Source organism: Amblyomma americanum, chromosome 1 (assembly GCF_052857255.1).
Source record: "Amblyomma americanum isolate KBUSLIRL-KWMA chromosome 1, ASM5285725v1, whole genome shotgun sequence".
Lineage (NCBI taxonomy): Eukaryota > Metazoa > Arthropoda > Arachnida > Ixodida > Ixodidae > Amblyomma > Amblyomma americanum.
In genome coordinates this window covers 30,839,820-30,867,577 of record NC_135497.1, presented here as the reverse complement: position 1 = coordinate 30,867,577, position 27,758 = coordinate 30,839,820, and the positions used below count along the sequence as shown (strand labels likewise).

General features: G+C 50.4%; 1 protein-coding gene across 1 annotated transcript; it reads left to right on the top strand.

The window, feature by feature from the left end:
* The first annotated feature begins 14,816 nt into the window (after positions 1 to 14,816).
* LOC144131948 (receptor expression-enhancing protein 6-like) lies at positions 14,817 to 18,249 on the top strand. The gene is made up of 3 exons (XM_077664470.1): positions 14,817 to 15,028; positions 16,094 to 16,542; positions 18,129 to 18,249. Exons 1-2 carry the CDS (start codon positions 14,911 to 14,913, stop codon positions 16,531 to 16,533), a joined length of 558 nt encoding a protein of 185 aa, XP_077520596.1. The 5' UTR covers positions 14,817 to 14,910; the 3' UTR covers positions 16,534 to 16,542; positions 18,129 to 18,249.
* Positions 18,250 to 27,758: the final 9,509 nt, after the last annotated feature.

The window sequence follows — 27,758 nt, the reverse complement described above, 5'->3', positions numbered from 1 at the left end:
CTCGGATTCGAACCAGGACCTTTGGCGTTATAGGCGGAGTCACTACCACTCTGCCACGACGGCTCAAACTTCAACCGTCATTAAAGGCGCATCTAGTGAATGCACTCTTCCGATACAGAAGTCTCCGCGCTTTTGCTACGTATATCCTGGCCTAACAGAGCTAGCCCATAAGCAATTTTTCTTAACTGCCTTGTATCTTGTCTCCCGTCCTTAATAAACGATTTCCGTTAGGTAGCTTGAAGTTGACTGGCACAGCCGGGAATGTTTCGCCGGGCGAGCGTGCGAAGACACAAGTGCTCTTTTTACTGCGAACTGCCTTGTACGATCACCGACCATCGTGCCATCATAGTTTTTCATCGACTGTGGCTATCATCTGATCAGCCTTAGCAGGCTCCTTCAAAGGTTAACCGGCACTTGGAGTTCCTCTGCTGTTCGGCGCTTGTACATCGAGGCGCGTCAAAAACAAAACCACGGGGCACGCAAAGCTCATAGACGCGAAGCGCCATGACAAATCGAAACTCTCCTGGCCGCCTGTGGCGCCGCCAAGCATCGGTTTTCTTTGCTTCCAACATTCAGGTTGTCTTTTGTCTGTCTTCCTTGTGTTATAAAAGTGCACCATCGGTTTCAAAACAAAACTTACTTCAATATTGAACCGCGCAACCTTCATTTGTCAGCCTCAGGGATTCTCGATCCCCATGTGGGAAGGAAAATTCCTCCAAGATGGCGTCTCGTCCTATGACGTCATCACGCTTGTACTTGCGAGATTGGCCTGTAGCGGCGATACCTTTGTTTTGGTTCTTGCTATTTTCTACCTTACGAGAGCTTTGTTTGCAGTAAGAGTGGCGTTTTTGTGATCATGAACTGGTATTCTATCGATACAAGCCAACTTCAATTTCTCCTCAGTGTCTCTTCAACACCTCTCCTCCTTCACCCAACCTCATCTGATCCACTGAAATGGGTCTAAGTTATTACCAACCAACCACATGACGCATGAAATCCAGAAAAAATGGCTGGCGTTTCATAATTGGTAAGTATGATATGAAAAAGCACACCATGCACCCGAAAGCGCGGTTAAGGGGTCCACTGACCCAGGGAGCCAGTTAGGCGCGTTTCCTTTCCTCAAAATCAACGGAGTCTACCCGTGTGCTGTGCGATACATTGCACGTTAAAGATCCCCAGGTGGTGGAAATTATTCCGGAGCCCTCCATTGAGGCACCTCTTTCTTCCTTTCACTCCCTCCTTTATCTCTTTCCTTAAGGCGCAGTTCAGGTGCTCAACGATACACGAGACAGATCCTGCGCCATTTCCTTTCTCCAAAAAGAAACAATTATTATATTATTATTATTAAAAACATGGCACGGAAACAGTGCACGACACGCGCAACAAACGGGCTGTTTCTACACCCGTAAGCAAATCTCTCGCCACTTCGAAAGCATTCCGCATTGTTTGCTACTCATACATAACCGCCTTCGATTCCGACTTCCTCAGCATTGTTTTCGTGAAGCCATCATCACAAACACAATAAAGCGCGCTGGCTCGGTTGCGATTTTCGAGCGAACCCTACCCCCTCGAAAGAAGAAGCCTCAATTCAAACCATTTTACCTTCTTTTCTTATGCCACGCCCAAACTTCTTTTATCAGAGCCAATAAAAGCACGAAAAAGCTAAAGTGAAGGCACGGAAAACAGAGCAGTTTTCTCCTAACCAGAAGCAAACAAGCGGCACCAATAGCTGCCCCACACCCTATCGTCGTATGTGCATGAACGCGTATGTTCCTGCATTCTCTTAAGACGCCGTTTATTATTTCAATTGAAAAGCAAATATTTTTCGGCCCAAATGGCATACCAAGGCCACGCTGCGGTGACTCAGTGGTTAGGGCGCTCGGCTACTGACCCAGAGTTCCCGTGTTCGATCCCGATCTCGACGGCCGCGTTTCGATGGAGGCGAAACGCAAAAGGAACACCCCTGCTGTGCGATGTCAGCGCATGTTAAAGATCTTCAGGTGGTCGAAATTATTCCGGAGCCCCCCACTACGGCGCCTATTACTTCCTTTCTTCTTTCACTCCCTCCTTTATCCCTTCCCTTACGGCGCGGTTCAGGTGTCCAACGATATATGAGACAGATACTGCGCCATTTCCTTTCCCCAAAAACCAATTTTCAGTCCTCAAGGCCTGACGAAATCCAACGGCCGGTAGTCACCATGTTATTCTTTTATACGCACATAAACAGATTTTGTACAAACCGAGGAAAAATTTGAAACTAAAATTAAAACGCCACGATTCATGAAATTCCTACGGACTATGGAACCATTTTATTTTTCGAAGATGCACATCTATCACGACATCGCAATGCATTATAGTAATTCCCGCCAAACCTACCCCCTGCTCATCCTTCTCTGACCAAAACCGAGCAGGTGGTATGGCATCGATTACAAACCGCCACCGTTCCATCGCCTTTCCTCCTCTCCCTGATACATAGGTGTTGTCAGGAAGACTGAAAAGGAAAGTGCACAGGCTTGGCCACTGACTCAAGCTTAGACACAATCGCTGCCACGTGCTGAGAGAGAGAGAGAAAAACTTTATTGTTGGAGAGGAAGTCGGGGCACGCCCCTGGGTCTCCGCACGACCCCACTGCACTCAAGTGTTTATGTCCCTAAGGTCCATAACACTGGCAGCCCGGCCAGCGGCGATTGTCTGCACGGCCGGGTCCTCCGAGCGCAGCAGGGTCTCCCAGTCCTCCCAGGTCTTGAGGTCCTCTAGGCCGCGCGGGGGAGGGTCCGCCGGGCAGAGGGAGAGGATGTGGAGGGAAGAGGCGAATGGTTCTGGGCACAAGGTGCAGGCAGGAGTGGGGAAGGAGGGGTGATAGTGGGCTAGTGTCAGGGGTGAGGGGAGTGTGTGTGTCTGTAGTTAGCGCCAGAGTGTTGCGTGTTTGTTATCTAGGGAGGGGTGGGGCGGGGGGTAGAGCTGGCGCGAGGCTCTGTAGGCCTGCGTCATCTCGCTGAACGAGATAGGGTAGAAAAGACGCGCGCTATAAGGTCCCTGGCCGATCCCATAGGCAGTGCAATACCGGGCCAACCTGTGGCGGAGGTTAAGCATACTTCAAACACTGCGCCATATTTACAAAATTGTTTCATTTCTTGGGTCCAAATGGGACCCGTAGCAGATATTAAATCCCCTCATATAAAGTTGGGAGAAATCTCCTACCTGTCAATACGATTTCTAAACGCACATATCAAATTTGCCCAAACAAACCAAAACCTCCCTTCCGAAGGATAGAATCACAGGAGGGATGGGAGGCTGCTCTGCGCAGCTCACAGGTGGAGCTACAGCTTCGCATCGTAGGCTGGACGTTGACGGTCGCCGCGGCACAACAGTGTCCGGCCATCTAGAGCGGCTCGAGGGCCCGTCGCTGTCCTGCCTAAAGGGACACTGAGGAGAACTCTATCGAATTTTTTTTTTTGTTAGCAAAATCTGATAGTTCGGTATTTCATGGCTTTGTTGCCGCTTGTCCGGGAGCGAAAGATGCATTTATTTCAAATAAATTTGGACTCGAAGTTGAAAAAGATTTTCCCGCCGCTCCGATTAAAACTAGAGAACTCTTATGACATCACGGAGAACTCTTATGACGTCATAGGACGGAGTGACGTGAAGTGATGTAAACGCAGACTCCGTGATTTCTGGTGGCTAGCGGTGCGGTCTAGCAGCTGCCGAAATGAAAGCTACTGCCGCCGCACGTTGAATGCATCTATCGGCGGTTGCTACCGTCGCTTCGTTCTCGTTTGCACCGGCATCTTGCCAGCGTTACGATGGGTCCCGTTTCCGAACCCGACGACGAAATTCTCGCAAAAACTCCGGCCTGCATTTCGCGACCTCAGCCCCAGAGAGCATGAGATACTTTTGAGGAAGCACGGCTAGGTTAGGCGCCGGCGGGTCGTTTCCCCCTTCCGCCGTGAGCAGCCGTTGCAAATTAAATATCATAACCGCGGTGCGCGGAGTCGCGAGGGGCCAGGACAAGGTCGGCGCATCGCGCCCATCGGAAGCTGGCCGGGGCTTTGAGGCCAGCGGATTGTGATTCCTTGAACGGCGCGGTTGCACGGTGCAGCAGGCGGCTTCGAGGTCTCCCACAGTTGCGAGGGCCAGGTTATTTATTTATTTTGTTGCCCCAAAAAATGGATGGGTGCTCAAGGGTGCTCGCGTTTAAAGTTGGCAGCTTGAAACTAAAGCCGGCGCACGACGCTTCAACGGCTTCCGCTGGATCCGACGGGTCCACTGGATCGGGCTCTCTCGCCCACTAGCATGTACCTTCATATGAGTACTGTGAATGGATTAAATTAGCCGAGGGCTCGAAAAGAACAGCTCCGCCCTACTGCCGAACCTATTGAATTACGTCGCAACGCGCACCTCGCCGCGGAGCCGGAATCGTTCTGGCCGGGCCGGCGGCGGCTGGCGCACTCGGCGCGAAATAGAGACATGCTCCAAGTCTCCGCCAGTGCGGTCAGAGTGCGCCGAAGCCGCCGAACGTGTCGGCGGTCAAGCGCAGTTGGAGTATAGAAAGTCTCGCTTTGGCCGACGTAACTTCGCCGTGCAGCGCGCGCGCGCGCGTTACGCCGGAGTATAAACGCGCCTTAACAGAGCCTGCGCTTAACCGCTAACCAACGTATTCGGTGGCGGCATCTATGGGAGCCACTGAAACCCCCACCCACAAACTGAATTTTAAAAAAATCCTGTGCCGAGGCTCAGAGTCGAACCAGGACCTTTGGCGTTATAGGCGGAGACACTACCACTCCGCCACGACGGCTCAAACTGCAACCGTCATTAAAGGCGTATCTAGTGAATGCACTCTTCCGATACAGGAGTCTCCGCGCTTTTGCTACGTATATCCTGGCCTAACAGAGCTAGCCCATAAGCAATTTTTCTTAACTGCCTTGTACCTTGTCTCCCGTCCTTAATAAACGATTTCCGTTAGGTAGCTTGAAGTTGACTGGCACAGCCGGGAATGTTTCGCCGGGCGAGCGTGCGAAGACACAAGTGCTCTTTTTACTGCGAACTGCCTTGTGCGATCACCGACCATCATGACATCATAGTTTTTCATCGACTGTGGCTATCATCTGATCAGCCTTAACAGGCTCCTTCAAAGGTTAACTAGCACTTGAAGCGGCACTTGGAGTTCCTTTGCTGTTCGGCGCTTGTACATCGAGGCGCGTCAAAAACAAAACCACGGGGCACGCAAAGCTCATAGACGCGAAGCGCCATAACAAATTGAAACTCTCCTGGCTGCCTGTGGCGCCGCCAAGCATCGGTTTTCTTTGCTTCCAACATTCAGGTTGTCTTTTGTCTGTCTTCCTTGTGTGATATAAGTGCGCCATCGGTCGGTTTCAAAACAAAACTGACTTCAATATTGAACCGCGCAACTTTCCTTTGTCAGCCTCAGAGATTCTCGATCCCCATGTGGGAAGGAAAATCCCCTCCAAGATTGCGTCTCTTGTCCTATGACGTCATCACGCTTGTACTTGCGAGATTGGCCTGTGGCGGCGATACCTGTATTTTGGTTCTTGCTATTTTCTACCTTACGAGAGCTTTGCAGTAAGAGCGGCGTTTTTGTGATCAGGAGTTGGTATTCTATCGATACAAGGCCACTTCAATATCTCCTCAGTGTCCCTTTAAGGACAACGCAGCGAGCTATGGAAAGAAGAATGATAGGTGTAACGTTAAGAGACCGGAAGCGGGCAGAGTGGATGAGGGAACAAACGCGTGTTAATGGCATCCTAGTCGAAATCAAGAGGAAGAAATGGGCTTGGGCAGGGCTTGTGTTCCGAAGGCAAGATAAACGCTGGTCATGAAGGGTAAAGGAGTGGATTCCAAGAGAAGGCAAGCGTAGCAGCGGGCGGCAGAAGGTTAGGTGGCCGGATGAGATTAAGAAGTTTACAGGCATAGGGTGGGCGCAGCTGGCAAAGGACAGGGTGAATTGGAAAGACATGGGAGAGGTCTTTGCCCTGCAGTGGGTATAGTCAGGCTGATGATGATGATGATGGCAGGAGATTTCAGTGCACATCGCCATGGCTGGGGAAGCTCCGTTACAAACGTTAGAGGAGGGGATATCGCCACGTCCATAGACTGTACACCCGCTGCGGTGGCTCAGTGGTTATAGCACTAGGCTGTTGACCCGAAAGACGCGGGTTCGATCCCGGCAAACTCTTCCATTTCTGGGAAGAGGCCCTACTTTGGTCCATTGAAACCCTTCAGAGTCGACTTGTCGAAAATCCTGTCTCTCTGTTTCTGCCAGCCACACACACAAGTTCCAGGAACACCAAGTGCACGTGAGGTGGCCAAATCTGCCTTTTTTGCAAGATGTGGTGCTCTCTGGGGAGTGGAAAAAATACACCTGCTACTGGTTGAAAACAGACACATGTGGGAGACGCAAGTGCGATCAGATTCCACAAAGGTGCATTGTATTCGGATGTTCTCGGTGCACAGGCATGCGCCGGTGGTGATCAGTCACGCCAAGTTGGCTGTGTCTGTAGAAACGCATGCGCAGGACGTCCGACATGCCATCTGTCGTTGCTGACCTGAAAGATGCGTGGATTCTGGCCATGGCAGTCTCATTTCGATGGAGGCGAAATTCTAGAGGCCCGTGTACTGTGCGATGTCAGTGCACGTTAAAGAACCCCGGGTGGTCGAAACTTCCAGAGCCCTTCACTACGGCGTCCCTCATAACCTGACTCGCTTTGGGACGTTAATTAATAAACCAATCTTAGACTGTGCAGGTCTTGTTTTACTCAATGATGGCACACGGACCTTATTGCACGGAACTATACCTACAAGAGCTACCTGGACCTAGCATTTGTATCCAGGCGCCTCTCATGGTCTGCGACGTGGTGTGCTGATATTTAAACGTATGGAAGTGACCACATACCAACGTATGTGCAGCAACCGTGGTTTCAGCGTCTTCCACATGCCAAAATACGCTGCACCGACTGGAGTTCCTACCGCAATTTTCTAGAAAAAAGTTGTGAGAACGTCACTAACCTAACAGATGTGGAGAGCGTATTATTGCGGCAAAGCAAGATACAACGCACAACATCTCAGCGCCCAGTTCCACAACTCCAGTGGATGTGAACTACGCGCAGCTTCGGACGATTCGTCGGCACGCAGAAAGAAAATACCGAAGGACTAAAGATGCCTCGGATCTACGGGCCTCTCGACGTGCCCAGAAGCAAATACTGCGCTATTTAGAGAATCTAGGCAGACAACGGTGGCGGTCGTTTTGCAACAGGCTGGATCCCCGCAGACCACTCTCTAAACTCTGACATGCCGTCCGAGCACTGTCAACATTTCCCCAGCAGCAACACCCTTTCCGCGCATTGGCACTTTGTGAAAAACGGCAAGAACTAGAGGTCGCGGAGGATTTCTGCTCGAGAGCAGCCGGAGGCGCTTCTTCATCTCGGCAGCATTGATATGCTCCTCCCACCATGGACGATCGCCTGGACATTCCCTTCGCAATTCAAGAACTGAAAGCACCGCTTTCTGCTGTACGCATCCTTCTTCCCCAGGACCTGATGGAATCACCTACAGCGCGCTTTGTCACCTGGGCCCACAGGTAATAGAAGCCCTCTTAGCCTAGTTCAGCCAGTCTTGGGCCTCTGCCACTGTTCCACAGCAGTGGAAAAGAAGCCGCATTTTGGCATTGCTAGAACCAGGAAAATCGCCTCTCGACTTAACATCCTATAGACCAGTAGCTCTTGCAAGTTGTATTGGCAAGACAATGAAGCGTATGGTATTAACCCGTCTATAATGGCACCTTGAAAAACGTGGACTATACCCTTCCACAATGACGCGTGTCCGCAAAGGCCGGTCTGCCATCGGCAGTGCAACTGATCTTGTGTCTATGGTAGAACATGAAAACCGCCGTCACAGGTTGACTGCTGCTCTTTTCCTCGACATCAAGGGCGCATTCGATAATGTCCTGCACAATGCAGTATTAAATGCATTCGATGAATGTGGTAATGGCGGACGTCTGCAGCATTGGATTGCAAGCTATTTGACAAACAGGACAGTCTATATGGAGACTCTTGACGGAGACACAACAGATCATCATGTCGCTCGTGGTGTTCCTCAGGGAGGAGTGCTCGGTCCAACATTCTTTAATCTCGTGCTTATCGGCCTTTTGAAAACAACTACCGAACACTGTTCCGATATCCGCCTATGCAGACGATATTTGCATACGGACATCAAATGTCACGCGTCCCCAAGTGCAAGCAAGGTCGCAACGTTCGGTTTTCCATTACGTCTGCGTACTTTCGCCGTCAGGGGCTTGAACTTTCACCAACTAAAGGCGTAATTTTGGCTTTCACACGCAAGCCAGTGGCGTGGTATCCGGTCACAATCGAAGGACAAATTGTTCGATACGTAACACGTCACAAATTCTTAGGTGTTACGATAGACCGTGACCTGTCCTGGACCTGTCCTCAAAAAAAAGAAAAAGCTCGACAGCTTTGCAAGCATTGTAAGGGTATGGCAGGGCAATCCTGGGGTCCCTCTGAGCGATATTTACGTCACGTGTACCAGGCGCTGGTGGCCGGTCTTCTCAGATACAGTGCACCCGTTCTCTCTCTCTCTGGGGGTCAGACTATCAGGCCTGCGTGCGCTTGAAAGCGCACAGGCTTGTGCTTTAAGGGTATGCTTGGGTTTGCCATGCAAAACTTCTGCATGGGGCACATTTTACAAGGCCTGCGCCTGCCCAGCGCGAATTTATTTTCAACAGGAGCCACTTCCTGTGCATTTGCGATATCTGACCAGGCACGTTATCACCCCCTGCCCAATATTAGTACTGTGCGTCCATACTCAGCCTCTTAGAAGCCCTTTGGATACAGTGCAGCGCGGTGCCTACGAACTACATGCCACGCCAGATTGCGGAGGTGCCACTTTGGGCAGTACCGCAGCCGTACATACGTACCACCATTCCGGGGATAACAAAGAACACGCACATCCCACCAGTCTGTCTGAAATAGCTGGCGCTGTCATACATTGCATCTATGTATGGTGACTCCAAGCATGTTTTTGTGCACGAATGCGTAACGACAACCTCTTCTGCTGCAGAGGTGATAGTGCGTGGAAGTGCATTAGGTCATCATTTCAGGCTAATGCATAAAACGTACTCTACGGCAACAGCATAGGCAGCCATACGAGAGGCCATCCTTTATATTGGTCACCAGTCCGCGCACGAATGGACTATATTCTGCGACTCGAGATCGGCATTACAGGTCATACAAACTTACGCTAAATCACGGAGCAAGACTATATAGTCTTCCTCCGTGCGTTAAGTCAAGGACATTCGAGCAGCTAGCTCAGCAGATTGTGCTTTTGTTAGCTGAGGCTTTTCACCGCGGCCATATCGTAAAGTTTCAGTGGATACCGAACCATTGCGGCACAGCGGGACACGAGCGTGCTGATGCCGAGGCTCGGCTAGCTCATGCTGATGGGGCTTTCATCGAAATAGCCCTTTCCAGACCACCAGCCGACCTCTCCTACTTTCCCCCAATTAAAATTCCTTTCCTCTCTCTCTTGGCCATTGCATCTACCATGCACTTCCCTGACTGAGCCTCCACCTGCACCCGCCTGTCTGCCTTCACTGTTGTCAAAACGCCTCCCTCAACCCTCGCTACGTTCGAGTCACCGACCACCAGAACCCTTCTGCGCTCTAACCGTTCGCTTCCTGACTGCGACTGTTGCCCTCCGGATCGCGCTAGCTGGCTCTCCTGCCGCCGTATGTGCGTCATCACGGCCATTACCTTTCCGTCTTCCCCACTCAAAGCCTGCTGCGCTGCCGTGCCGTAGGGTCGACGAGCCTCCTTTTTACTGCTACCTTCTGCCTGAGGGAAAATGGCAGTGGCTTAGCTCGGCTATGCCAGGTTATACGTATCGAAAGCTAAGGCATAGCTTGGTTAGCCTTGGTTTATCTTGATTGCAATTCCAGGTTAGTCTGGTTGTCTGGCTGGTTGTTGTCAATGGTTCGTCACGCGGTCGGTCACGTGACAAGTCACGTGGTTGGTCACGTGGTGCGGTGCGACCACGGTGGGAATGCGAGCGCGGCGAAACTGCGAGTTCGTGGCCAATGTAGCTTTCGCTACGAAATGTATTTAGGTGCACCACGCTGCCCTTGTCCACCACCTAACACTGCCCCGCACCAAGCTGACCTGCCGGCCGCGACTTGAGCGCTTCTACCTGCTCTTCTAGCTAGGCTCGCCTTCCCGCTCTTCTTTCAGCTCGCCCACAATTCGCTCCAACAGGTCGGCCTTAGCCCCCTCCCTCTTAAGCGACTCGGCGACCTGAGTTTCTAGTTCTCTCGTTCCACCTTCAGGTCCCCTTTCAGTTCCTTAATCCCAGCTGACCATTCCCCTTCCAATGTCCGAACGACCTCCTCAAAACGCTTACATATCTTGCACGCGAAGCTAGCCCCATCTGCTTCGACTAAGCTCCCGATCCCGGTCTCGTCTAAATAACGCCAACGCTCGCACTCCTGGCACTTCACTAGCTCGCCGTCCACCTTGACTTTACTAGCTTGCCTACCCATCATCCGGCCGACTATACGTAATGTAAAAGCCCGCCTAAATTCCTACACAAAGACGTACGGCACACACACCTCCGCTATCCTTCCTACCTCTAACACGGTTTAAAACTACCGCCCCTATAGCATGTACAAAAGCAATACCAAAAAGCACTTAGCTTCGGACGAAGTCGCTGGAGCTCCGAAGAAAGCGTCCTCCTCCGACGGCGTCACAAGCAGATTGTCTGATGTGCATCGTTATCAATGAAAGAAAAGTAAAAACTGTGACTTTGATACCCGCCGCGGTGGCTCAGTTGTTAGGGCGCTTGACTACTGATCCGGAGTTCCCGGGTTCGAACCCGACCGCGGCGGCTGCGTTTTTATGGAGGAAAAACGCTAAGGCGCCGTGTGCTGTGCGATGTCAGTGCACGTTAAAGATCCCCAGGTGGCCGAAATCATTCCGGAGCCCTCCACTACGGCGCCTATTACTTCCTTTCTTCTTTCACTCCCTCCTTTATCCCTTCCCTTACGGCGCGGTTCAGGTGTCCAACGATATATGAGACAGATACTGCGCCATTTCCTTTCCCCCCAAAAAAACAATTATTATTGACCGCTGCGCGCGTTCCTTTCGCCGCGCTTTCTTGCAAGTGCACGCGCTCTTGCGATGTATAGCCTGCATTGCGGCTACAAGAAGCTCGTTCCGAATGGCGCGCACTTCCGCAAAGCAAACCTAATTAAATGGGAGAAGCTGATTAGTCGCGTCTACTGTGTGGAGCAGACGATCGACGACGAGGAGGCCCATTTGACCGCAAAATACGTTTCTCAAGTCAGTGATAACGTCGTGTACGACGTGTAAGCCCGCTGTTAAATTATATGCTTGAAACATGCAAAGTAGAATCAGCCCTGCAAAATGAAGCGTTTCATGGGATGTACAGGCTGATCCACTCTTAGGATGAACAAGCGAGTGTGCGGCCGCGCTCTTCGGAGCGCCCATGCGCGTTCGTTACGGTCGCACATCGAAGCAAAGGGGCGTACGCGCAGGGGGATCTGGAGGTGGTGTCTTGCGTCGTCTCCCAATTCACTTTCATTCGTGGCCGGGACAGATGCATTGGCGCTCCAAGGAGTGCGACCGCATACTCGCGTGTTCACGGTAAGGGTGGATCACCCTATACATACGCTTTGGTTCTTATATTACGGCCTTATTAAAGCAAAGTTTGTACATCCGGGGAAGAAAGTATACGTAGCGGAGAAAAAAAAAATCGGCGGAGATACTTACGACTGCTCACGTGTGAGAAGGCGTAAGCCCGCCCGCTCACTTTGTAAAAGCAGTCGCAGCGTGCTGCGGATTGATCTGCATGGCTCTACCAACCCTTCTGTTATGCGCGCTAACTTCGTGAAGGCTGTCGCCGCAGTACCGCGGCCCGCGCTCCGCCTTAAGAGTATGGCGCGATAGCTAATGCTTTATGAATTTATGGAGGCTTAACGTCCCAAAGCGACTCAGGCTATGAGGGACACCGTAGTGAAGGGCTCCGGAAATTTAGACCACCCGGGGTTCTTTAACGTGCGCTGACATCGCACAGAACACGGGCCTCTAGAATTTCGCCTCCATCGAAATTCGAACGCCACGGCCAGTGCCCATATATGCAGAATTAGTCTGTCTCTACTTAACATTGATAGATCCCTGGGAGTCATCATACCATTCCTGGCGCAGTGGCGCAGCATTTAAGCGGTGCGTCACTGCCCTAGGATGGCAGGTGCTGCCACCAGTGGGAGTTGTGCGATCCAGGCTGTAAGCAACCCCACGCGACCAATAATTATTTTACCCGCCACCAGCTGCAGGTTGCATTAGGACACATACCACACACACACACACACAGAGAGAAGGAGAAAGACGGGTTTTCGCTCAATGGAGCAGTAAGGATCACGCCTTTAAAATGTGTTTCTACACGGCCAAGCACGCTAGTCGATTGGAAAGCCTGGTAAAGTATGAGGTATGCTCCGTGCGCTGGGACATAGCCCGCTCGCTGAGTCTTGAGGCAGATCAACTTTAAACTCTGTGAAACCAGAACTACTCCTCCTCTAATTTATTTCTGTTCTTACGTCATGCTCGTACCTAATTTCCGTGAGGATATTAGCTTCGCACTCTTAAGACCTGTGGCGCGAATGTGGTGTTCCGTGTGAGTGGTGCCGAACCACAGGTGCGACGTAAGCATCACGACACAACAATACTTCGTACCTCCGTTTTGCTTCGGCGGACCACTTCTGCCATCGCGCACGTGCACACAAAGCTAGCCATGGCTGCAGACACGAGCTTTGCGCTCTGCCGCCTCTCCAGTCCGGCCGTGAGCTAGCACAGCGGCTGCTCCGGCGGCGCCCCGACTTTCCACGGTTCGCCGCTGCGGTGCTGGCGTAGCGCCCCTGAACTTGAGCTTGGGCTCCCTACTGGCGAAGTAGAGACGTTCAGTGAAAACACAACGGGAGCCCTTGGCGTGAAAAAGAAATATTGCTACACAGCGGACGGCGGCGACGCCAGAAGCCGCGTGGTTCGGAGTCAGCGCTCGTGCTAATCCCGCCGGTCATTGTTAAAATTATGTAGCCGTATGCGCCCTCCTGTTTTCAAGCAGGGGGAGGGGGCGGCCGCCTCTCCCCAACTGCCCTGCGCAAGAATTTTCTATAGATCCGACCATGACATCACGCCTTGCGCCGCGTAACATATCGTGCGGGTGCTGGACTTCGTTGTAATCACGGCTTCTAAGCCTTCCATTTGCCGCGGTGGTCGCTTGAGCATTCTGGCTCCCGCTTCTGCCGCAGCCTCAGTTCTTTGCCGCTCTGCACCAGCCTAGGCCACACCACCGGATGCGACGTGAACCCGAAGCCCCGGCGCTAATGGCTGAACACATCGGAGACTTACCGTTCGGCACGTCCACGAGCCTTGGCCGTAGGCTGCTGGCGACCGGTGGATCTGAAGCTCCGTGGGCCAGCGTTCACGAGACCATCTGCTCGTCCTTCACCTCTCCCTGCTTCGCACACGTCGCGTGGTTCGCCTGCACTTAAATCGACGATGTAGATTGTCTTTTGGCGCCCCGAGATCATGCTTCACGGCAGAAAGCGACGACGCGGGCAATGGCGCGGGGCGGAGAGTTATCACTTGCTTGCACGCCATTAAAATCATATCGCCATCACTACTCCTGTCATGTCTTCATGCTTGCCGCCGCATAAGAATATCAAACGAAGAACACCAACGGCGCACCTTCAGTGAAAGAAATGTCCACTGGATGAAAGCAGTAGGTAAAGTTTTCGAGAAATGAGAGGCTGAACCCTCTGCATGAGCTCTTTCCTCGACTAAACCAAGGGCCTCTTGGTGAAAGCAGCGCCTATAGCCGATTATTTCCAGGACGTGATCATGCTGAGGGAGCAGTCAACCGGATGCGTTTCTCCAAGAACACTTCTACCCGGAACAGTTATTTAACTGGAGAGCTGCCGCCGCGGTGGCTCAGTGGTTATGACACTCGGCTGCTGACCAGAAAGACGCGGGTTCGATCCCAGTTGCGGAGGTGAATTTCGATGGAGGCGAAACTCTAGAGGACCGTGTACTGTGCGATGTCAGTGCACGTTAAAGAACCCCAGGTGGTCGAAATTATTCCGGAGCCCTTCACTACGGCGTCCCTCATAGCCTGAATCGCTTTGTGACGTTAAAACCCCGTAAGCCAAACCATTTGGACCATTTGTAGAGCTATGCTCACCACGGCAGCAGACGCTCGACAGTCAGCACTATGGTCAAAACATCCTCAGCGGACGCGAACAGGGTACTGCAACGTTAATCTCCACAAGCCGGCAAAGGGGGCGGAACCCTATCGGCTACGCGCTTCCGGCTGAAGAACCAGCCTCAGTGAGTGTCAGAAGGATTGCACACACAGCCTTTATGCAGGCAGGAGAATGTGCACTCACTTGACGTAGAAGATGCGAGCGCGATCGTGATGTAGACCCATCTGGCGACTTGAACAATATATGCCCCGTCGGCCTAGCTATTCTTTTCAAAACCCCATAGGGAATGCTGCCACTGCGCCTATGAGAAAAAGACGAAAATCTTTGATGCGAGAAGGGCGGACGGATCAGCTGGAAAAACATGCTTCTGGAAGGCAGGGGCCCTCGGTGCGGTCCGCCAGTTACAAAATCACCATCCTCAACAAAAAGGGAAAAAAATGAACTCGCTGGGTTTTCGTCTTTTTTCACCAGCGCCTCGAGGCAAAAAAAAAAGGCGCCGTGCGCGGGTGCTCGAGTCGGCACGGGGCGCGAGCGACACGCGGCGCCGTTCCACAGCAGAGCTGCCAGCCGACGCCGACGCCGCCGGACGCCCGACGCCCCTCGCCATGGCCCAGGAGATCAATGAGGAGCTCGGCAGGGTGCTGCGGGAGCGCGGAGTCATCGGCGACGCCCTCGACGGCGTCGAGCGCAAGTCCAAGGTCAAGCGCGAGCAGATCGTATACGGTGAGGCCCTCGCCAGCGGAACTCTGCGTCCGCCGCCTTCGTTGGCTCGCCCTCCGGCGGAGCATTGGCGATTAACGCCTTGTTAGCTTCCCCCTCGGACATGTCCGCCTCGTTGCGCAGGCAGGCGACGCACATAAGCTCTATCCTATCAGTGGGCTGCTTTGGCCCAAAGGTCTCCGCAGGGGTCTTACCGCGCCGCGGCTCACTTAACCCTAGGTCCAGTGGCCCGCTTCACCGAACCTACGGGATCAATTAATGCGCATTCGGTGAAGGAATCTCCCGTACGGTTCCTGGCGCTTCTGCTTTGCTGGCCCGACGTCTCAGGCGCTACGCCCCCTTGTCCCGTCTGTCGAGGGCAACGCTTCCCTCTCAAGACGACCAGGCGTCGACCAAATCGTTGGTGCACCTGCAGCCGTGCGGTCGCGCGTTCTTGGCGTTAGCAAACGGTCACTCGGTCGACTAAAGCTTGTTTCCCTTTGCTACCTGGTCTCATTACTCGTCCCTGTATTTTCTCCTGCTCAGTGAACTGAGGCAGGTACCCCCCATTGCTCAGCCGAGTGGCATTAAAGGGGTTCTCAATAAAGGTGCGCTATTCCTGCGATGTTAAAGGACGGCGCTTCACGAATAAACTTTTTAATGCGTTTTGTAGAAGCTCAGTTATCTGTAGTTAAAAATTGAATTTCAGCGCCTTCGCGCATTTCCCTCTCCCCTCAAGATTTTTTGCACGCTCAGGGTGCGGAGATTCCCGACCTGCCGGAACAACGCTGCTGATTGGCCACGGCCGCGGTAGCTGCGTGACGCCTGAAAGAATCCAACCCACAGCGATCTCACTACTGATTTACACAGGGGCATGCGACGGAGGAGGGCGCAAGGATGAAAAAGTCGCCAGGAAGGACTCGCCAACTTCCGCACGCGATTTTCGGTTCTCTGCTGCGTGTAGAAGTCTATCATTAGGCTCAAGTGTTCATGACGAGAGAATGTAGTGGTCGAGCGAGTTTATGTACTCTCTTTAGAAGGTGTTTCACAGCCCCTTTAAATAACTTTGCGGGGCTAAAATCTTCGCAGGTGTGGCGGTTGTGATATTGCTGCTGTTTATGGTCAACATTCTGGGGGCCAAGACAGCCATGCTCATCACCACAGTCTGGCCCATGCTGGGAAGCATCCGAGCCATTGACCGGGCGGACGTCCTAGCGCTCCAGAAGTGGACCGCCTATTGGATCATGTACGCGCTGGTGAACGTCTTCCTCAACTTCCTATTCGTCGCGGTCCACCGCTACTTCAAGCGCATCTACTTGATCAAGTTGCTGCTGCTGGCCTGGTGCGCGGCACCCATGCAGAACAACGGCTCGAACATAATCTTCCAGAAGGTGTTCGCCGGCAAAATCTTCAAAGAGGGCCCCATGGTGCCCGGCGGGAACGGCGCTCCCGCCGCCGCCCCCATGCCGCCCCCGGCCGCTGGCGGAAAGAAGGAGTCGCCCGATACCAGCCGCAAAATGAGGAAGTAACTGCCCCTCGTAAGTGTCCCGCTCTGTTATATCGTGTTGGTTACATTACCTGTCGTTTTCATCTGGCAGCTTCAGGCGAACTCAATATATACGAAGATAGTTCGCTTTATAATGTTACCGGTAGTAAGGCCAGTAGCAGTAGTCACGACTGCATATGAGGCTAGGTCTTGCCACCCATGTCACATAACACGTTGAACATTATCACACTTGTCGCCAAAGTGCCCCTAGCCGACCATGTCGTTCCCTTCCATTCTGCCCCCAAGAAACAGGGACTGTGACGCACCCTGGCTCGTGTAAGCCATTCCGTACCGAGTGTGCGATGCGGGAGAAACAAAGCGGGAGCAAAGCTGTGCCTACACAACGACAAGCGTTTAACCGATCTGTGCTCTGGGTTGTGTAACTGTCACCAGCGCACTGGTTGTGTGCGCTCCCAGACACCCTCAGAGCGAGGGAGTGCCCTCGGATAAGCGTAACAAGCTCAGCGTGTAAAGTGCTACCATGCGACAAAGGGAAGTAGTCGTTTGGTGCCCTGCTTCACAAACAAGACAAGCTTTATACAGCAAAGTGACCATACAGAGGAAATTTTAGTCACTTGTAAGAAGACATAAAGGTGATATACAAAACAAAGCACCACATACAAAGTAATGCTAGAGAGAAGCTACAGTACAAAAAAAAAATCTTGCAACAACATTGCACTAAAACAAGAGACAGCAAACAGGACACAGTTTGTTCACCAGGCACTGCGACAGTCCGATGACCGCAAGATGAGGATGAAGCCGTTCCGAAGAGCGGCGCGCGCTGCCACGCAGGTCCGTGGCTGGGCGAGTTGTGCTGACCCAGGAGTCGTACGGGAGCGCTTCTTGAAACCTAGAACTACGGCACGGGCTCCCCGACGGCGCTAAATGTCCTTATATAGGGCGCGCCGCGTCTGTCACTTCGCGCAAAGCCAGGCGCGCACATACACTTAGCGTCCGCAGTAGAACCGCTCTCACCCTCCCGCCGAGGCGCGAGTCGCCATTGGTCAGGCGAGGAGAGAGGTTTCCAGAAGGTTCGAGTCACTTCTCGCCGACCCGGCGTCGCCGTGCGCGAGCGAAGTGGAGAGGGGATCACTCAAGGCTACGCGCTCTCCATAGGCAATCAGGGGTTCTTGTTGTTGTTAGCCTATCAAAAGATGGCACATACCCACACTGGGGTATCGGCCAAGAATCGGGTGGCTATTCACCTGAACACAGTCAATAAAAAGGAAAAGCACGTGGGAGCGCAACACCGGTGAATTCTTCATGAACAGAAAAGGGATGAGAGTTTTGATTTCAAAATTATAATAATAATAATAATAAAAAGAGGGATTAAATAATAATTAAGTCAAAATGTAATAATTGATAGAAAAGTTCGGAACACTTAGCAAGGCAGTCGGTGAGATTCTAGTAGGTAATTTAGAACAGCGGTACAAACAAGCTTCTGTCACTTCTGCATCCTTCGACGCGCGAGAGCGTCATTCCTTTCGCGCGGTGCCGGCTTTTCAAATGGGCGCAGATTTTTGTGAGTAGGTTACGCACGCGGGGCCTACTAATAACTGTTTCATTTGCGCATTGCAGGTCGGCTCTGCGGATGATTGGCTAACCTGGCCGCCACCGAAGAAGGCGCAGCAAAATTCCCGGATTCTGCGACTGTTCCCGCTTGACAAATAAAGAGAACAACCGTTGCTGGCAAAATGAAGCTTGTGTTGTAAAAACCTCGGGCCTCTAGCCGCATCCTGCAAAGGACCAGCGGCGACAGTCGAGGCGCTGCACATTCTGCTCGCACGCTATGCATGCACAGATCCCACACACTATACCCATCTTCTAGTAATTAGCATACCCATCTTCTAGTAATTAACATTCGTATTGCGCAACTGGACAGTATACGTACGCGAACAGGAGCTACTACGCGTAGACAGTGGACACTAAGAAGATACTTCCCAAACACAAGTCAAGGACCTGTGCGGTTGCAATATTTGTGCAGGCGTTATAAAGCAATCTGCCTCTTTCCAGTCTGGCTCACGCTGGTGCATCGTGCACCCGTCCTCGCGAAGGCTGCAGCCCTCGGTTTATGTATGCTGCGCAAGTTGGTATGCTTTTGCTGGCCTCCCGAAGAGCTTCCTTTTCGACTTGTTGCTCCGAGTCCAACGCTAGTTACTTCTGCCTTGACTTCAAAAATAGGGGTTTGACGCGATAGCATCAATGGGTCCCTTCCTTGGGGCCCTCTTTCAATATTACTTCGCACACATGAACACTGGTTTTCATTTACCGCATGATACACAAGGGCTTCCTTTAACCTAGTCGAACGAACGTTCCTCAGTGGTCTAACGGTAGTGCTCCAGGCTCACGATCCCAAAAGGCAGCGGTTCGAGTCCTGGATCGACCATTATTGTTCTTGTTGCCTCAAAACCGATGGCACACACCCACGGTTGGGGATAGGCCAGGGTTTGTCGCGACCCAAACAGGAGAAAATTCATCGAGGTTTATCTCAATCGGCTAATAAGTATAAATAGAGGAATCTGTGAATATAAATAGCGAATTTTTGTTTTCAGCGCAATTGTTTTTTTTCTTCAGAGGCATTATGTAGTGGCGGTGGAACGACGTCACAACCTTTTGGACCATCGAGGAATTGGGCAATGTCGTCATCACTGTTGTACGGTGTGGTCGTTCTCAGGTGTTTGAATTACCCGGGCGAGGTCATGTGGTGGTGATGTCGCGACCTTTTAGACCCATCCGAAGTTTCATCCACGCGCCAACTACGACATGGGTTCTCGGCTGAAACCAGCCTCTTCTCCGCAGGCCAACAACACGGCCAAGCACTCCTCGCCCGGACTTCGCCACCCGAAAATATACGGTCTCCTATGGTTCGCAAGGAATAGACGCACTTTGGAGCAGACAATTTCTTTAATTCCATGGCTGCCACCCCTCTCACGCACTGCTCGGCATATTCTTCCTTCCCGCGTCAAAAGCGGTTGTCGCCGCGAAAGAGGAATAAGATCAAGAAGTAGTAGCAGACGAAGTTCCGGATGTGAATCACGATTGCACTTGATGTCATTAAGGCCTATAACAGCGTTGAGCATACGGTCCTTCTTAACAAACCTGCTCAGCTACAACCGCCACACTATATTTATGCCTCGATTTGTGAATTTTTAAAGAGAGTTTTTGCTTCTGTACAGACGGGCCCTTCTGTTCGAATACCTTTAGGTTCAATCAAGAGGTGGGCCACAAGGATCCGTTCTCTCATCACTGCTTTTAAACACACTGGTTCGGGACATCCCCATTCATCTGACATTACAACTTTTCTGTACGCAGACGATATGGCTTTTTCGCATTGGCAAGGGATATTCATGCTCTTTACCCGTCTTTGCAGGGATATCTGAGTGCTCTCGAGAACTGGTTGGACCAAATTATTTTATCCCTTAATGTCAGCAAAACGTGGCGTGCGTGCATTTCCGTCCGACACCCCTTTGTACGTTTCGCTTGCCTACCGCTCCGACCGAATTGCACAGGTGGAGTCGGTAAGATATCTAGGCATTACTTATGACCCAAGTTTGGACTGGCGCCTGCATATTAAGAATAATGTGCTTAAATGGGAAAGTGCTCTGGGCCGGTCAGTTGACACGGGTATGCAAAGAAAAAAAAATCGGCAAGCGTCCTGACACGTTGCTGTTTCTCTATAAGGCTTATTATGTGAGACCGATACTCGAATTTCGTCGTGTCCTGTTCTCTGGTATCGCAGACTGCAAGCTACAACCGTTCGCCTTCCTGTAAAGGCGTGTATTACGGCTCTACCTCGAACTCCCAGAATCAGTTTCAAACGCTGTGCTTTACCTGAAAGCCCGTATGCCTGATCTTAACTCCCGCTTCCAACTTCTCACGGTACTTTCCTCAGGTCCTTTGACCCAGCTCCCGGCGTCAGTACTTTTATTTTTGTCGCCTAACCACACCTGTTTTTCTCTAATCATTGGCCACTGTGTCAGCTTCCGCAAGTTAAGTTCACGTAAGACCTGTCACCCCAGCTTCAAGTCGATCTGAGCTCAGTGCAAAGAGTTGGCGACACGCATGACTGACCCTGTCTTCTATTATGACGATATATTCCTCTCGAATGCGAAACATGCCCACTAATATCCTAATTAGTTTTCTTGCTGATCACCTAGACAACTTTTCCCATCATACTGTTCTCTCCACTGATGCGTCCGGGAGATGTGAGAAGGCGGCAATTGGGATATATTTGCGGGATCTGGCTTGGAGCTATTTCGTTTGTATCCCTGATAACACTCCTATAGTCTTTGCAGAGGTTTTGGCTATTGGTCTGGCTCTTTTTAAAATTTCGAGGTATGCATCGCAGGTTCTCATCCTTGCAGATTGCCTCTCGGTTTTAGTCTTTCTCTAAACTTCCGGAAAAACTCTTTTGAATCGTTCCCTGGGGGTTTCGTCGCACGTGCTGTGAGGGTGATCCGTTCTGTCTGGTAACCTGGTCATGCCGGTGTCTATTAACCAGGTGGCTTTAACGAGGTCGTTAACGAGGTGGCGAATTTATTAGCGCGATCGGCTTTCAGTGCCCCTGTAATATCTCGCGTCCCTCACTTAATTATCTTCGAGATTTCCCGTTTCCAGCGGTTCCAACATCTCAGCCAGCTTCGTTGGTTCGTTGCTCAATACCACAAATTTTCAGCCCTTATAGTATTCTTGGAATTCCCGGTCATGTAAATCAAGGCTTTGTGAGGTGTCAGTGATTCTTCTGCTCTCTAGCGGTCTGGGCGAAGAATGATTTCAGATGCGCAGAAGTGGATGCTGGAGGTGTATGAACAGCCTTCGGGTGACTGATGCGAAGTGATAGGCGGTGTGCAGAGGTGATAACGGAATGACTCAAAGTGGAATGATAAAACTTTGGAAAAGGCAGAGTCTGGTTATTTTCCCACGGGATTCAAGGCTGGGCATGTTAGTTTTTGTTTTCAATGCTTTTACGCTCGTATGATATGAATAATCGGAATATACGAATCTTACCGCGCGGCTCTGGACGGACTCAATGGTTCTGGCTAGCTTAATTTGTTGGGGGCCTAGATTGAGCATGAATATTCAAGTTTAGGACGGACAAGAGTTAAATAGGCGCACAGTTTTACTGAAGCAGGTGCTAGACGCAAGTTACGTTTTAGATAACCAAGAACACAGTTAGTCTCGTTGGTTATGTTCATCATGTGAGTGGTCCAAGAGAAATCCTGTGTTAGGCCGATTCCTAAATATTTATATGAAGATGCGTAGGATATCGTGGAACCGTGAAGGGTGTAGTTAGGAGCAGGATACGATTGACGACGATGATATGATATTAGAGCTGTTTTATTAACGTTTAAGGACATTAGCCAGTTTGCGCGCCACTCTTCCACAAGTTTTATGTCGCATTGCAGATGGTAAAAGTGTCTGTTATTGGTGATGCTCCGGTAAATGACGCAGTCATCGGTGAACAAACGAGCGGTGGAAGTCAGATTACTTGGGAGGTCGGTAATGTAAATTAAGAATAATAGAGGCCCTAAAACCGTGTCTTGTGGCACGCCTTAGGTAACAGGGGAGGTGGAAAATGCACGATTGTTAGCCCATACAAACTGTAGGCGGTTAGTCAAGAAATTTCGGAGCCAATCATATACTAGTGGGTTCAGGTCGAGGCGTGAAAGGTTAAATAAGAGGCGTTGATGGGAAACTTCGTCGAAAGCTTTTTCAAAGTCTAAGAAAAGAGCGTCCACGGGTGTCAGCGTCCACACTAGAACTGATGTAGTGAATAAAGAGAGCCAGTTGGGTAGAGCAGGGTAGGTTTTTCAGGAATCCGTGTTGAGAAGGGTGAAAAAAGTTGACAGCATGCAAGGTCATGATGTGTAAATTACGTGCTCCATTAATTTAGAGGGAACGCTAGTGAGGGAGATGGGGCGGTAGTTCTTACTAGACGGTGGAGGGCCTTTCTTGTGCCCTGGGATGATTCTCCTCCACGACAATAAAGTAGTACATTGATGACTTTTCTCGTTACCTAAACAAGAAGCTAGTCACAAGGAAAAATTATACGCTCTATAATTTTGTTACCTGGCTTGTTTAATCCAGTAGTCTCGTTAACTATTGTGATTGGCAAGCGGAGTAATACAGTACACCGCGGACCGTGGCCACGTTAGCAATCGCAGTTTTTTTTAGTTTTATCCCACTATAGTTAGGCATAACAGCTCCAAAATCTCCAAGTTGTCAGCAAAACTTACCTAGGTGATGGACTTCTCGGTTTAAACTGGAATTCACTGGCAAAAGTGCTCCGAATTCATTTATTGAAATTCAGTATTAACCGAAAAAGTCAGTATTTCAGGCATGCATATCACAACCGACTATTCAGTACCAGCTGCAGTAGGTCACAGAAGAAAATTCATTGCTGCAACCAGAAACGCGGCGAGACAAAGATAGCTTAGACATGTAGTAGCGACCGAGTTATGAGGCATTGATCCACGAGCTCACACACGCCGTATCAGGTATGTGAAGGTTCGGCCACAGCGTCATCTCCTCAGACTTATCACGGGCCGTCGTTCGTTAAGTAGCTTTTTCCATGGCATGCAAAGCTATTAAAAGCTATTGTAGCCGTACCAAACAACCATATCAATGCGAAACCAAACATAATAAACTAACACGGCGGTGGCGTAAAGGTGAGCATCCGCCTCGCGTGCAAAGAGGACCGGGGTTCGAATCCCGGTGCCGCGCAATTCTCCACCGGGTTTGAAAAAAAAAACTCCGCGTGTCGATGGAATTGCATAAGCAGGCTAGAGGTGCGGCCAGATCTCGGTGACCAGCACCGACTACGCACTCCCTCATCAGAAACAGGATTTGCCCACTCTGTAGTACTTGGCCACAACCTTCTATGATCAAACCAGTTAACCCTCGGCCCTCAGCGGCTGCGGCGCAATTGACCAAGGCGGCGGTCATACCTGTGACGCAGCAGAGGGTGCTATGGATCTCTGGCTCCGGACAAACCGCCATTGGAATCTGAACCTGGCAACGTTTAACGCTAGAATCGTGTCTAGTGAGGCTAGCCTAGCAGTGCTGTTCGAGGAACTAGAGGGCATTAAATGGGATGTCTTAGGGCTTAGTGAAGTTAGGACAGGTGAGGCGTATACAGCACTAAAGGACGGGCACATACTGTGCTATCGCAGATAGACGAGAACTAGGTGTGGGACTCCCTAATTAATCAGGATTTAAATGGCAACGTAGAGGAGTTCTATAGTATTAACGAAAGGGTGGCAGCTATCGAAATTAGGCTCAAGAGGTACAAGCTGAAGGTGGAATCGGCAATGAGCAAAGTAAAATCACAGTACACTGTACTGATGGGCAACTTCAATGCAAAGGTGGGCAAGAAGCAGGCTGGCGACCAGGCGGTAGGTGACTATCCCATAGGTTTTTACAGAACCTATGGGATAGGTTCTAGGAATAGCAGGGGAGAGCTATTAGTACAGTTTGCAAATAAAAATAATTTACGGATCATGAATACCTTTTTCCGCAAACCGAGAGAACAGCAAGTGGACCTGGAAGAACCCCAATGGCGAGACAAAAATGAAATCGACTTCATACTATGCCTCAACCTGGCATCATTCAGGATGTGGACGTCCTCGGAAAGGTGCGTTGTAGCGACGACAGAATGGTAAGGTCTAGAATTAGCTTAGATTTGAAGAGGGAATGGAAGAGACTAGTTAGGTGGAAGCCCATTAACGAGTTAGCGGTAAGAGGTAAAGTAGAGGAATGGTTTAATTTGGTTTATGGGGGTTTAACGTCCCAAGGCGACTCCGGCTATGAGACGCCGTAATGAAAGGCTCCGGAAATTTCGACCACCTGGGGTTCTTTAACGTGCACTGACATCGCACAGTACACGGGCCTCTAGAATTTCGCCTCCATCGAAATTCACCGCCGCGGCGGGGATCGAACCCGCGTCATTCGGGCCAGCAGCCGCGCGCCATAACCACTCAGCCCCCGCGGCGGCTCAGCAGTTATGGCGCTCGACTGCGGACCCAAAAGACGCGGGTTCGATCCCCGCCGCGGCGGTCGAATTTCGATGGAGGCGCAATTCTAGAAGCCCGTGTACTGTGCGATGATCAGGCAGGCTTTCGTAAAGGATATTCCACAATAGATCATATTCATACTACCAATCAGGTGATGGAGAAATGCGCAGAATATAACCAACCTCTATATATAGCCTTCATTGATTACGAGAATGCATTTGACTCAGTGGAAACCTCAGCAGTCATACAGGCATTGCGGAATAGGGGTGTAGAACCGCAGGTGGTCGAAATTTCCAGAGCCCTTCCCTACGGCGTCCCTCATAGCCTGAGTCGCTTTGGGACGTTAAATCCCCATAAATCAATATTTTAAAGTAGAGGAATTCAGGATTTCTCCGCAGAACAGATATTGTTGTTTAAATGAGGAAGATGATCTTAATGTTCATACAATGAACGATAATCTGACAGCTATCATTACGGAGTGCACAGTAGAAGTAGGCGGTAGGATGGTTCAACAGGATACCGGCAAGCTATCTCGGGAGACGAAAGAGCTGATTAAGAAATGTCAAAGCATGAGTGCATCTAACCCTACAGACAGAATAGAACTAGCACAGCTACCGAAGTTAATAAATAACCCCAAGGTAGCCAACAAGAAGCTTAGAGGATGCTCGATTCTCGCCATGTTAACGAACAGAGGTAGTCTAAGAGATGGTGAAGAGGAAACTAGGCATAGGTAAAAACCAGATGTATGCGCTTAGAGACAAGGACAGCAATGTCATAAGCAGTATGGATAAAATAGTTAAAGTAGCTGAAGAGTTCTATGGAAATCTATACAGTAGCCAATGTAATCAGAACGTTAATGATAGGGACAGTAGCGCACAGCAATGCATCATCCCGCCAGTAACGAAAGAGGAAGAAAGCATTAGGAGCAATGCAAAGGGGAAAAGCGGCTGGTGAGGATCAGGTAACAGCCGATCTGTTGAAGGACAGAGGGGAGATTGTGCTAGAAAAACTAGCCACCCTGTATATGCAATGCCTTATGACTTCGACCGTACCAGAACATTGAAAGAACGCAAACAATCTTAATTCATATGAAAGGAGACGCCAAGGACTTGAAAAATTAGACCGATCAGCTTACTGTCCATTGCCTACAAGGCATCTACTAAGGTAATTGCTAATAGAGTCAGGGCATCTGTAGACTATAGTCAACCAAATGATCAGACAGGCTTTCGTAAAGGATATTCCGCAATAGAACATATTCAAACTATCAATCAGGTGATAGAGAAATTTGCAGATAACCAACCTCTATATATAGCCTTCATTGATTACGAGAAAGCATTTGACTCGGTGGAAACCTCAGCAGTCATACAGGCATTGCAAAATAGGGGTGTAGAAGAGCCTTATGTTAAAATACTGGAAGATATATATAGGAACTGCACAGCTACCATAGTCATCCACAAAGTCAGCAATAAAATTACAATAAGGAAGGGCGCCAGGCAAGGAGACACGATCTCGCCAATGCTATTCCCCGCCTGTTTACAGGAGGTATTCCGAGGCCTGAAATGGGAACAGTTGGGGATAAGAGTTAATGGAGAATACCTAAATAATCTGCGATTCGCTGACGGCATTGCCTTGCTGAATCACAAACGAGATGAATTGCAAAGCATGATCAATGATTTAGGCAGGCACAGCAAAACGGTGGATCTAAAAATTAATATGCAGAAAACCAAAATAATGTTGAAAAGTCTAGCAAAGAACCAGCAGTTCACAATTGGCAGCGAGGTGCTGGAAGTGGTTAAAGAATACACCTACTTAAGGCAGGTAGTGACAGCTGATCTGGATCATGAGGGAAATAACTAGGATAGGAATGGGGTGGAGCGCATATGGCAGGTTCTCCCAGATCATGAATGGCAGTTTACCAATATCCCTCAAGAGAAAAGTATACAACAGCTGCATCTTACCAGCACTCACCTACAGGGCAGAAATGTGGAGGCTAACAAAAAGGGTTCAGCTTAAGTTAAGGACAACGCAGCGAGCCATGGAAAGAATGATAGGTGTAATGTTAAGAGACCGGAAGCGGGCAGAGTGGGTGAGGGAACAAACGTGTGTTAATGAAATCCTAGTCGAAATCATGAGGAAGAAATGGGCTTGGGCAGGGCATGTAATGCTTAGGCAAGATAACCGCTGGTCCTTAAGGGTAACGGAGTGGATTCCATGAGAAGGAAAGTGCAGCAGGGGGAGCAGAAGGTTAGGTGGGTGGATGAAATTAGGAAGTTTTCAGGCACAGGGTGGCTGCAGCTGGCAAAGGACTGGGTAAATTGGAGAGACATGGAAGAGGCCTTTGCCCTGCAGTGGGTGCAGTCCAGCTGATGATGATGATGAAACTAACACATCTCCAACCAAAACCGTTAATTTGAAACCCAACGTTTCGGAGCTGGCTCGGCTCCTTGAGGGTCACTGGGGGCAGTAGCTGGAGTCTTTGTATGCATGTAGGGGAGTAGTAGGTCAAAAGAGCAAAGGCTGTGATGTGAAAAGCGTGTGGGACAGAGGGCAGGGGGTGAGTCACGTTGTCGCACTGTGGGGAGGCAGTCAATGGAGACTTTTTTTGAGCTGCAGAGCAAAATCCCTGTGCATATACTGTGGGCAGGGCTCCCTTCGTGCGGTTGATGTTTGGAGTAGTTTGAATGTGCCAGGATTCGAGGATGCTGGTTTTGTCTAAGCTGATTCTGTGGTCTGAGTCTTCGGAATGTTCAGCTACAGGATTGTGCTCTCTCACAAGTGCGACCCCAATCAGACAGGAAAATCTGTCAAAATGTTTAGTTTTCAAGCATAAACTGCACAAAAGTGTCGTGTTCTGGCTTCCACGATGGTTAGAGAGACCCTGAAACGATTTCGATGGACATATTCTAGTGCAACAGACCAGTAGAGGTGGTCTGTCCTGGGTATTGGAGTCAAATTTCAAAGATCTATGTAGACCCTATAATTTAGAAATATTTCTAAATATCGCTGCTCGTGGTAACTCGCAACCGATTAGGCCAACACACCTCACCACGTGTCCCCTACCTCGATGACATCAGTGAACAGAAGAGCCAGCCTTCAAGCTCACCTAGCCTGCCCACTGAAGTCATTGGGGTGTGTGAGGTGTGTCGCGTTAATCGGTTGCGAGCTACTTTTTAAAAATTATTTCTAAGTTATAGGG